Source organism: Drosophila mojavensis, unplaced genomic scaffold (assembly GCF_018153725.1).
Source record: "Drosophila mojavensis isolate 15081-1352.22 unplaced genomic scaffold, ASM1815372v1 contig_36, whole genome shotgun sequence".
NCBI classification, from domain to species: Eukaryota; Metazoa; Arthropoda; class Insecta; order Diptera; family Drosophilidae; genus Drosophila; species Drosophila mojavensis.
The window spans coordinates 23,900,039-23,911,093 of NW_025318858.1; the positions used below are offsets into that span (position 1 = coordinate 23,900,039).

At 41.3% G+C, this 11,055-nt stretch overlaps 4 protein-coding genes across 4 annotated transcripts; 1 reads left to right on the forward strand and 3 right to left on the reverse strand.

Annotated features, from left to right (window-relative positions):
* Positions 1–180: 180 nt before the first annotated feature.
* Positions 181–3,551, reverse strand: LOC6577659. Its single transcript, XM_032729247.2, has 4 exons — positions 1,555–3,551; positions 1,293–1,486; positions 638–1,231; positions 181–574 (listed from the first exon to the last, which is right to left on the reverse strand). The coding sequence occupies exons 2-4, from the start codon at positions 1,379–1,381 to the stop codon at positions 307–309; spliced, it is 951 nt and encodes a 316-aa protein (XP_032585138.2). The 5' UTR covers positions 1,382–1,486; positions 1,555–3,551; the 3' UTR covers positions 181–306.
* Positions 3,552–5,757: 2,206 nt separating this feature from the next.
* On the reverse strand, positions 5,758–7,006 carry LOC6577660. Its single transcript, XM_002003574.4, has 3 exons — positions 6,880–7,006; positions 6,381–6,504; positions 5,758–6,311 (listed from the first exon to the last, which is right to left on the reverse strand). The coding sequence occupies exons 1-3, from the start codon at positions 6,951–6,953 to the stop codon at positions 6,021–6,023; spliced, it is 489 nt and encodes a 162-aa protein (XP_002003610.1). The 5' UTR covers positions 6,954–7,006; the 3' UTR covers positions 5,758–6,020.
* A 103-nt stretch (positions 7,007–7,109) lies between these two features.
* On the reverse strand, positions 7,110–9,192 carry LOC6577661 (probable serine hydrolase). Its single transcript, XM_002003575.4, has 3 exons — positions 8,896–9,192; positions 8,622–8,696; positions 7,110–8,125 (listed from the first exon to the last, which is right to left on the reverse strand). Exons 1-3 carry the CDS (start codon positions 9,101–9,103, stop codon positions 7,293–7,295), a joined length of 1,116 nt encoding a protein of 371 aa, XP_002003611.4. The 5' UTR covers positions 9,104–9,192; the 3' UTR covers positions 7,110–7,292.
* A 244-nt stretch (positions 9,193–9,436) lies between these two features.
* LOC6577662 (WW domain-binding protein 4) lies at positions 9,437–10,903 on the forward strand. Its single transcript, XM_002003576.4, has 4 exons — positions 9,437–9,630; positions 9,697–9,769; positions 9,833–10,554; positions 10,639–10,903. Coding segments are annotated over exons 1-4 (1,017 nt in total). The 5' UTR covers positions 9,437–9,628; the 3' UTR covers positions 10,859–10,903.
* Positions 10,904–11,055: the final 152 nt, after the last annotated feature.

Genomic DNA, 11,055 nt, shown 5'->3' on the forward strand with positions numbered 1-11,055 from the left:
AATGTAGCTCGTAGAGAGAGCTCTGTTTGATTTTCCGTATCTCTTTATCATTTTTATCATTTGTAGCATAAAGGATTTCTAGTCAACAACTTGTTTATAAAATCTCATTTATAGTTACCACAGAGATCACGTTTCGTATATCTTTGGAAGTTTGAAGAAAATAATAATACTCTCCAGGTCTGCCCTTGAATGAATTAGATTTATTTAATAAACATGCTAGACTACAGGTAGCTAATTAACTGGTGTATTCGAAAAATAATGTCAACGATTGCAACTAGAGAGATTCCAAAATCCGACAATTCCACTTTAGATTATCGACAATTTCTCAACACGCGAGAGCAATGGGGAATCCGAGTGATATTCCAAGCTTCTGACCGAAAAGTCGCCCGATTCGTTGGTGAAACACTTGAGCGTGGAAATGGAAAATGGACGCAATGGAAAATTGTAATAGGTAAAATATTGTCCATTGACGGCAATGAGGAACGAGCGATCGCCAATGCCAAAGGCGATCTTAAAGAGCTTGCCACGCACAAACGGAAATTCGCCTTCAGTTTCCTCGTCGTCAGGGGCATAGCTGTGCCGAGGGATAAGCAGAGAGATTCAGATATTGAATATAGAATTGAATATTTGCACCCACCTGTTGTCCTCGCGTTGATAGGAGCGCGATACGGTCGTCCTATCGAAGTTCACATGAAACTTGAGCACCATGCGACCCGTATCGTTGCACTGGAAGCAAATGGAAAACTCCGTTGTGGGTGGACCCTTGGCAATGCACTCCATGGCCACAACGGTGCCCGTCTCGTAGCGCCTGGGTACATCACTCTGAAAGGCCACACGATCGACGCACATCAGGCTACGAGGAAACACCAGGGGGAACAGCATGCGATGATGGAACTGAGTGATCTTCTCGAAATCCCCATAGGCACGCACATAGTTGATTTGCTTGGGAAATTTGACGAACTCGAACGAACGATACAGTTGGTCATTCACATAGATCTCGAAACAGCGCTGCAGTACGGCTACGCGAAAGGTGAAGCACTGACCCGGCACTAGCGGATTCTTGGGTCCGTCACACTTCCAATTCTTGGAGATCTCCTCCTGCTGCCAGCCCTCGCCTGGCTGGAACATGCTGCGAATGATCTGACCTTCGCGAAAATTGGCCTCGATTTTGAGGAAAACCGTTTCGCTTTCATTCTGAGCATTCACATTGTCCGTCAAATCCAACGAGATTCTGCAAAGATTTCCGTTTACCTCATCGACATTGAAGAGTTAGCAAAATATTTGTTGCCTACTTATTGGGATGCGGCTTGACTTTGCCGCTAAGGATGAGCACATGGCCGAATGGCACCTCCGTCAGCACTTTAGCCTTCCAGATGTTCATTGCGATTCAACTGCTGCAATGCAACTGATTCGTTGATACGTTCCTTCACTCAGCTCGCAGACATTTTGTGCCTTTGTGTAGCTCTGTTTTATGTGATGTTATATGCTAATAGATTTGCCATTCATTGGCTTTCTACATTTATTATGATTATGTAAAGCGAAATGAAGAATTACCTGCAGCCGCATGCAAACTTGACATGGACACATGGTAAGGTTAACCCGTCATCGAAGGACCCTTCCACGACCCTTTACACAGCCCTATAGGCCTCTGGGCCGAAGCGTACCCGCTCTTGACTGCACTGAACTGAACCTTGTGCCTTTATTTATTTGATTCAATCCTTGCCTTTGTAACCCATAACTGTCATCCTGAAGCGCTTTTCACGGTTGTTGGCCTTACGCTACGCCGACGCCGACGCCAGCGCCCCCGCCTCCTAGCCAAATTATTAGCCAGTTACCTGGGCTATTGTTGTTGCGTGTCTTTCAGCGAAATAAAACAAGGCAACAATTGATTCCCTGTCTAAAGTTTTTGCATTTACCAGCTAGCAACACGGCCCTAAGCTCGGGGCCACTCATCGTCATCGTCGTCATCATCATCATCAACATCATCAACAGCCTTCTTGGGGCTCTCTTTTGGACAGGGAATTCATTTTCGTTTCTTTTGACGTTTCTTGGCACCCACGCCTCCTCGACGCAAATGACATCGAAGTAGTTGCTCGATTCGCATCTAGTGGGAGTAGTCGATTATATGTATATACATATATATATATATATATAGAATCGGCACGTCCTCGTCTGTCGTTTGCACCTGATCGTCGTGTAATTGTGTTTCAACAAGGCTCAACGAGGCTGAGCCTCTGCAGGGCTCCGTAGATAGGTCCCAAAATAGTCATTTAATTATGAATCTGTTTGGCAATTAATAAGCAAATCGTAATCATAAATTCAACTATCCACTTGTTTATAGTTCATTGAACCCTCCCCCCGGGGACTGACCTTGTCGACCTCACCTCCAAAAAACGAAGGGCTGGCACTGCCACAGAACTACAGCTAATGAAGTAATCGTGTCGATTTCAACTTTAATTTCCGCTTGTCACTCGGGCTGATAACTCGAGCAAGGTTCTGTGTACGTTGCACACTTATCAGTTTCCATTTCAGTTTAAAAACCCTCACGCCCATATATACTCGTATGTATTACACATATATCGACATACATATATACGACAAGCCACGTCGTCGATGAACATGCATTAGCTTAGGGGCCCCGAGATTCCCTGCCTCGTTATCGTCAATACAACCCAAATAAATCTTACAACCGTACCTCAGGCATGGCGAATGACTTTAAAGCAGCCAACGACACGTCTACAAAAAAAAAAAAATCAGATTTTACACTCGCCCGATGGGACGGGCGCTGTTAGGGGTTAGGGCTATGGCTAGGGGGTGTATATCGTGCAAAGCAATAAAGGTAATAGCTTTATGGCCTATGCTATGGCTGTCCATAAAAGTGCTCACTAAAACAGTAGCCCAACTCGATCGTCAATATATATATATATAGCTATTGCTAGATTATCGATAGAGAGTTATAGCTGCTCTCCCTCTCTCTTTCGCTCCTTCAGATTCTATGCGGGCGGCGCAATCAGTTTAATGTTCAGATTAGGAGCTGACTGGCTTGCATATATCGCGTATCAGTGTCATTATCAATGGAAGAGAGAGAGAGGGAGTGAGCGAGAAAGCCTCAAGTTGTGTGCAACTTGTATGTGATTGATTGTGGAGGTAACGGTTCGCTTATCTCTGACAGCGATTCTTCGCTCAGGTGCCAATAAACGTTACCCAGCCTAGGGCTCGCTGCTCGATCGAATTTTGATTTGGCAGTTGATGACGTTGACAAATAGTCAAAAACGATTTGAACTTAACGGTGCAAATTAGTTAGTTACGTTCTATTCAGCACACATACACACACACATATATAATAGAGACACCTGGCCAGGTGGTCGCAGGTGGCCCACCACGTGGCGTTTTATCGGGCATGAAAATAACTTAAGCCAAACGAACAAACTTTTTGCAATGCTTTTCGAACAGTTTGCATTCCCTTGGCCCAAGTAATTCGCAGCCCCGCAGGAGCACACACTGAACAGGAAAATGCCGCACCGTCTGATCGCACTCAAAGTGTCCATTGATTGGGATTGGATCGTAACTCCTCTAACGATCGCACCTGGGCAGCGCGTGGCACTATACACTTGTCGCGTATCGAAACGTAACTGAAACGTTGGATTTGTCGATGAAATTTAAAACGTCAACGCTGCTTGGCGGGCCACGAAGTTGTCGATCGCTCGAACCGAGCGAATGCTCCCTGGGCTGATATGAATTGCAAGAGCTGGAGCACACAGACAGGCACAAGCGCGCACACACACGCACACATATGCGCACCTGTGCAGATGGAAGGAGGAGGAGGAGTTCTGTGTGTGTGTAGCCAAGACAGAAAGCAAATAAATATGAAATATTGAACGCATAAATGTGGGACAAAAGTGGGTAATTTTTTATATATATTTTTTGTTTGTAGATAGCAATACGACAGAGTGTACAAGTGTGCGGGCGATACCTGTGTGTGTGTGTGTGTATTGACTATTAAGTTAACGATACCCAGCTGGAAATGCAGTCCTCGATCAGTAGTAGCTCACTCTAGTTGCCATGTCAGCCTGATATGCTCACTGACATGTCAGCGAATCTGTCATGCTGCTGAGAACACAGCTCACTTAAAATAAGAAAAAAAATTAAGAATTATGGTATAATATATATTACACCTTTTACCAATTTTGTATGTTTATTTTATTACTTTTTTTATTTATTATTATTTTTTTGTTGAGGAAATGTTAAGCAAAAAAAAAAATTAATATTTTATTTGGGGAAAAATATACAGTAAGCAAAAAACACCATGATTACAATAGTAGAAATAAAAGCCAATTTTTTCAGTAAATGTCTTATAGACAAAACAAAAATAAAATAAATAAATAAATCATAAAATAAACTTAGGCATAATATAGTTTATATACAATGGTAAAATATATTTTATTCATATGTACTATTTATCATATCTCAACTTATATATTTATTATTATGAATCAGCTCAAAATGATTTTATTTTATTGTTCACTTTTCAAATTTCTGTAATCCTAGTATTAAGGTAAACTCTTTAAGGTCGAAGGGATTGTACAACCATTCGTCTATTAACAGCCGGTATGCTCATTGATTAACTTTCACTCGAAAACTAGTTTAAGCAACCCTCGTAGAGATAGCTCTTATGGCCTGGGGGTAAAGCTATATAGCAAATCTTTCATTCCAAGGCGACCCAAGTTAAAATTAAATATATGTAAATTACAAATTTTGCAAAAATAAACTCCGCATAACATAACAGACATATATGTACCTGTATGAGTGTCCCACTTACAATCATAACGAACCTTCAAAGTCTCCTGCATAAAACTAATGACAATGTCACTTAGGTCCAATCATGTTAAGGTGCTCCATGGGTAATTGAAGCATTTTCCATTGGGCGTAGCTGCACTTGTCTGATCTTGACGTCGGAAAATGAAATGGAAATGTCGTTAACGACAAGTTTGAACTGTTTTGTATGTCGCATGTGTGCATTACAATTTGTCTCAATAGATTTCGAGACGGGAGAGCTCGTCTTATCAGCAGCCGCAGCAGGTAGTTGCTTTATATCTACATATATACCTGAGTAACTGTGCGGGTGTGCGAGTGCGCAGGTGTGTGTATCTGTGTGCGTGTGTGCTGCTTCATAACACAAATGACTTCAACTCAAATTGTTGTTTGCTATTTGCTCGACATACATATGACGGCAACAAGCAAGTATTGAAGACACGTTTGCATTGGTATAGAGCAGATACGAGTGTTCTCTTCTTTTCAGTGGCTTTATCAACGAACATGTCATGTTCTCCTCCTCTTCTTCTTTTTATTTTTTATTTTTTGTATATGGAGAAAAACCTCATAATTTTCTTTGATGTTTGCAAGACCCGTAGTGTCATTAATTGATTTATACTAACATCGATTGCCATAGACTGTCTCTTAGCTGTCTGTCCAAATGTCCATCGATCTATCAGTCTGTCAGTCTCCCTGCCTGTCCCTTGACACTGGATATCAATCATGCTCGATCTGTGAGTCGATAGCATTGGGTCATGCAGCAGTTGCAACACCACATATTTGCCAACTAATTTCGATTACAATTTGGTAATGTGTTTGCTCTTCTCTTGAGTTGTTGTTGTTGTCGTTGTTGTTGCTGCTGTTGGCATCTTGTTAGCATCGTGCTTTGAGATACCGACAAACATGCCACACAACTTACATTTAGTAAATTGAGATACAATTTAGTTAGTTGTGATAGGATTGCCAGCTTTTGGTTAGATCTTGTGTGGTGCTTTCCCATTGGATACACCTGTCACTGGCTGCACTGGATGTTTATTCGTTTTGGGTTCTTGTTGACAGTGGGGAAAAAGTATACAGCTCGCATTTTGTCATGTGTGTACATTTGGTTGGTGTCTATTTATTCAGCTTGTGAATTGAATTTTTTTCTGCTAAACTCCAGTTGCTCGAGCGACACGTCTTGCCTTGACTAGTAGAATTGCATGAAATTGTCAATTGCGACGACTTTCGCCAGTTGCTGTGTAGCTTTTGCTGCTGGCCTCCAACACATCATGCATGATCAGGTCGTATAGATTTTCCTCCTCTTTTGCGTCATCATCGCCCACATTTGCTTGACCGGCCAGCTCCTGTTTCTTTGGTTTGCTGTTGCCTGTGTTTTTGTGCTCTTGTTTGTTGAGGCTCGCCAATTCATTTTTATAGTTCTCTAGAGCACGCTGCATCAGCTTTTCGACAGGCGAATACGTAGAACGTGAGCGTAAACGGGCCTTTGCTATTTCTAATGACTGTAAGACGAAACAATATTCAAATATTAATTTACTTAAATCGATTTCATGTATTGAAAATGAAATCACCTTTAGAGTATTCGCATTTCTCTGTAATGCTTCTTCGTAGGATAAGATTTTGTGCGACTGTGTGGCTGTTGCCTTCTCCGCCAATTTCTCGCTTTGACGTTCTAATTTTAGTTCCTCAGCCTGCCTGTAAGTTGCACAATTGTTAAATATTTTTGAAAATCCGTTAAAGCCACTGCGAGCAAAAACAACGACATCTATCGGTAATTAAGTGTACTAGAGGGTCGGTCATATTGAGTACTGTTACTCTGTACTCTGAGTACTGTTAACCGGCAGTTATCGAAATTTTTATTTAACGTAAATATAAATAAAAGCAAATGAAAAAAGTAAATTAACTGTAGTACTCACAGGGTATAAAAAAAGAAAAAGCTAAAATCGTAATTTTTAAATAGCCAAATTGTATGCTTGCTTTAATGACTAAAATATCTATAGAGTAGAGACTCACTGGCCATCCGGCAAATATTCTATGTAAATTTCAAATTGTAATTTCAATTTCACTTACACTTTTTCCAGTTTCTTATCAATCTCAGCCTCCAGTGCTTGATACTTTTCATTTATTTCTTTTATTAAATCCATTATAGTGCAATGCGTCTAATTCGAGTAATTAAAATAATAAAGTGAACCCAAACAAACACAAAAGGTTGCTAGGCAACGTTGTGTGATCAGTGTTGCCCAATTGTCAAAAAATGAAATATTTGCAATGTAACCAAAAGCAACGTTTAAATTTTGTAATACTGGTTAAATCATAAAATATATAATTATCTAACTATTATAGTACAAGCCTTCTACTTAATTAAAATCGTTAGCTCTAGAATTAACACAATGCGTAAGATCAACTTACGTTAAATGTTCACTTTTTACGTTAAATGTTAATCTAAGCAACTGAACAAATCGGGTATTTACATTTACCTTCTATTACTTATTTAAAAGAAATTGATTTATGTGCGGCGCCACTCGTTCGGGCGTCACCAGGTGCAGATGGTGTGTGCCCGGCACTTCCACGTAAACCACATGCTCAGCATGTTGCTTAAGTGTTGCAATTACCTCGGCATAAAATTCGGGCATTTCGAACTTCATGCCCGGCACTCCGCGAATGTTGAGCACTTTGCAACGAATCTGTCGTGCATAGGCCAGCGTCTGCTCTTTTGTGAATAGGCCCAGCAGGCTAACTTTGAGACGCAGATCACGGGAGAAGAGGTAGCCACCGTGATTGGGCTTCATGCCACGCCGCATCAAAACCCGCACAGATTCATCATCCACGGATCCATCGTAGGCATCCAAAACTAGCTTGATCATTTCCTCATAAGAGTAGCAGGGCTGTTTACTCTGCGGCAGCGTCTCATAGTCCAGAAACTTGTCCAACGCCTTGCCGGTGCCCTCGGCCATGCGGGTAACGCCCCTCACCGTTGGTCCAGCAATATCGATATTGATCAGCTTGCACACCTCGTTAGGAAAGCTGGCCGCATACATGAAAGTAAGTGCGCCACCCAAAGAGTGACCCAACAGCGTGACGTCCTTCCAATTGTACTTTCGCACAATGCGCCGGATCAGGCAGATACCATCCCAGAAGATGAAGTACTGCATGCCCTGAGGATAATGCGACGAGTGTCCATGGCCCGGCAAGTCAATGGCCAGCACTGAAACGTCCGCCGGCAGCAGTGGACAGAGTCTATCGAATGAGCCACAGTTATCTTGCCAGCCATGCAGCGCCAGAATCGGTTGCCTATTCCGTGAGCCCCACCATTTGCCTGTAAAATAAGACGTCATTAGAGATTGCATCTACATATATACATATGTATATATTTTAAATTATATAGTAAATTTACATGAGAAAGTCTCGTGAGTCGTTTAAGAAATTCCTTGACTCTGTCTAAGGCGGAAATGTGATATGGTTGCTAATCAGCTGATTATAATGAATACAGTTGAAATTTACACATCTCTGATATTTGAGTAATCTATTAGAGCCATAATATTTGAAGAAATCTATAAGAACATAGTCTATCACTACAGGGTAATATCTCATCGGGTAGACTTGAACACGCGCAGCATGTTGTTGTTCCACGATACTTGTTGTTACACTATTGTTGTTGTTGCTGTGCTTGCTATTCAAATAATCCACAATCGCAGCCATAGGAAGCGTGCGTCTATGAATCGTGTGTGCGCAGATAAGCTGATTTCCAGTGACTCAGCATAGCCATATTGAGCGTTAGAATGAAATGATGAAGCTTTTGCTCAACGACATACCTGTAACAGTGCCCCAGGGCACATCAATGGAGAATTCCTCCCAGCTGTTTTCGCCCAACGTTGGCATTGAACCGTCTGAAAATATCAAATGAAAGTTTCGCATGAGCAAGCATATGTTAATGTAACAACAGGTTTGTCTGCTATATTTTTTGTTGCTGGATTTGCTAGTTAGCTAATCACAGCTGGTTCATAAACGCTGGTGAAATCGCTGGTTGTCTGGCTGTTGGTATCACACTTTGGACCACGGGTCGTAGCAATTGCCCAATTCACTCACTTGTCTTGGCCGTCATTGTGTCGTTCAAAGAGGTTGTTGTTGCGACTCGCGCCTGTGCCATGCTTTCGAAGGGACGTCTCGGAGCGGATAGCGAAACACTCGTAAACAATGAAATTTCGCTACTGCTTCGGCCACAGTCTATGCGGCTATTTTGTGTAAGCAATAACAGCAGTGTTAAGATAACATATTCGCGAAATGTTACTAACATCGTGCAGTTGGACCACTGTTAAATGACTAATTCATCTTTCTTAGATTTTGTTATAATCATAAATAAAACAACATCTTTTAAAACTCGCACAGTAATTTGTTTGTGCTATCAGCTGATAATCTGCATTCCTCTGGCTATAAACCCATATACACTTAAATTTAGCTGGTGAACCATACTGCGTAAATATTTGGAATGTTAACATGACCATTATGAGTAATTATCTGACAAGAAATATGAAACAGCGAACTAGCTAACTTTTTGGTTTTAAATAAATAACAAATATTGAATGAACTTAATAATATAAGCAAGCGATAACAAATAAGTTACGTATCTTAAAATGTTAAATATTATTCTAAAAGTTTTAAGCCATCTTTAGCAGCCTAGCATTATTTAATGTTGTTACAGTAACAGTTACTATCTGCCATCTGCGCAGCACTATTTCAATCAACAACTCGGTTTACAACACTGCTGCGTACAAGCAAAACAAATATAGAAGATTAAGTAAATAAATAGCATTTAATCAGAATGTAAGTAATTAAAAAATATTTATTACTAATTTATTATAATATAATGCATAATTTTGTCACTTGTAGGACGGAGTACTGGAAATCCAATGAACGCAAGTATTGCGATTTCTGTAAATGCTGGTTAAGCGACAACAAAGCTGTGAGTAAATATTTCAATAGAATTTAAAACGTTTATGTGTTACAATGAAATTAACTATTCCAGAGTATTGCATTTCATGAAAGCGGCAAGCGACACAAGCTAAATGTGTCCAAGCGCATCACGGAAATCAGTCGCAATAGCGAAAAGTCGGAGCGGGAGAAGCAGAAAGTGGATGCACAAATTCGAAAAATGGAGGAAGCGGCCATGAAATCCTATGCGCAGGATATCCATGGCTACCATGGTGATATGACTGCACGATCCATCAATACAGTGCTCAGTGCAACTGCCTCCAGCAGTGGCAGCAAACTGGGTCCGTATGGCAAGCCCCGACAAGTCGATCCAATGCGATTGGAGGGCGATTCCGATGAGGATGAAGATGGTCGACGAGTTAATGTGGATAAAGTCGCAGCTGAAACGGTACCAGATGCATCCCTGTGGGTAGAAGGCAAATCGGATGAAGGCCACACGTACTATTGGAATGTGAAGACAAATGAATCTGTCTGGGAGCCACCGAAAGAGGGATTTCTCTCCTATGCAGAATACGAGCGCATCAATCAATTAGCCATGGAGCAACAGGCGGTGACGCAGGCGGAGGAATCGCTACGTTTTCGTGCCAATGCAGATGAGGAGGTGGCGCGTTTCAATCGCGAACGGCATGCGAAACTTTATCGCAAACCAGAGAACCCCAAGGAGAAGACTCAGAAGGAGGAGAAGAGGCAGCAGTTTAAAACTGAAGAGGAGGCGGCTACCAAGGAAATTGGTCAATGGCAGGTGGTGGAAACTAAGTACGTGTATTATTAATACATATGTAAAAACCTTTCTTAATTAAATAACCTTTAACTGTTTTACCTATTTATAACCATTTCCAGACCACCTGAAGAGCCCATTGATTGGCAGCTACCGAAAACGGATTACTATGCGGTAGAGCCTGTTGCTGCAGCCACGGCAGAGCCCGAGCCACCTGTAAAACGCTTCAAGGAGAAAACCATATCAGGTTTGGATGAGGAGACGGCCAGCAGTGCGCCCGCCACATTTAAAAAACGGAAATTTGCAAATAAAGGAAATGTGCGCAAACCATTAGATGATTAAGAACAGTACCTGTAGCTTATAATTAAATAAATTCTTTAAATAATAGCTTTTCGTCCTATATCGTTTCAAAAAATATGCAATTGAAATTGTATTTAAGATTCGTAACATTTTTATTGAGAATGCGAATTTGAATTGCAGCGCTGCCAACTGAACTTTTGGTATTTATAACGCCTGGCCAGCATTATAGTATTTTGTGG

Coding starts and splice junctions, on each gene's coding strand:
- LOC6577659 (XM_032729247.2), bottom strand. CDS start 1,381: ATGAACATCTGGAAGGCTAAAGTGCTGACGGAGGTGCCATTCGGCCAT. Junction 1,232..1,292: donor GTCAAGCCGCATCCCAATAA/GTAGGCAACAAA, acceptor AAATCTTTGCAG/AATCTCGTTGGATTTGACGG. Junction 575..637: donor TATCAACGCGAGGACAACAG/GTGGGTGCAAAT, acceptor CCCTCGGCACAG/CTATGCCCCTGACGACGAGG.
- LOC6577660 (XM_002003574.4), bottom strand. CDS start 6,953: ATGGATTTAATAAAAGAAATAAATGAAAAGTATCAAGCACTGGAGGCT. Junction 6,505..6,879: donor GATAAGAAACTGGAAAAAGT/GTAAGTGAAATT, acceptor TGCAACTTACAG/GCAGGCTGAGGAACTAAAAT. Junction 6,312..6,380: donor GAAATGCGAATACTCTAAAG/GTGATTTCATTT, acceptor TTCGTCTTACAG/TCATTAGAAATAGCAAAGGC.
- LOC6577661 (XM_002003575.4), bottom strand. CDS start 9,103: ATGTTAGTAACATTTCGCGAATATGTTATCTTAACACTGCTGTTATTG. Junction 8,697..8,895: donor CACAATGACGGCCAAGACAA/GTGAGTGAATTG, acceptor TGATATTTTCAG/ACGGTTCAATGCCAACGTTG. Junction 8,126..8,621: donor GCCCTGGGGCACTGTTACAG/GTATGTCGTTGA, acceptor CTTATTTTACAG/GCAAATGGTGGGGCTCACGG.
- LOC6577662 (XM_002003576.4), top strand. Junction 9,770..9,832: donor GGTTAAGCGACAACAAAGCT/GTGAGTAAATAT, acceptor TAACTATTCCAG/AGTATTGCATTTCATGAAAG. Junction 10,555..10,638: donor TGGCAGGTGGTGGAAACTAA/GTACGTGTATTA, acceptor AACCATTTCCAG/ACCACCTGAAGAGCCCATTG.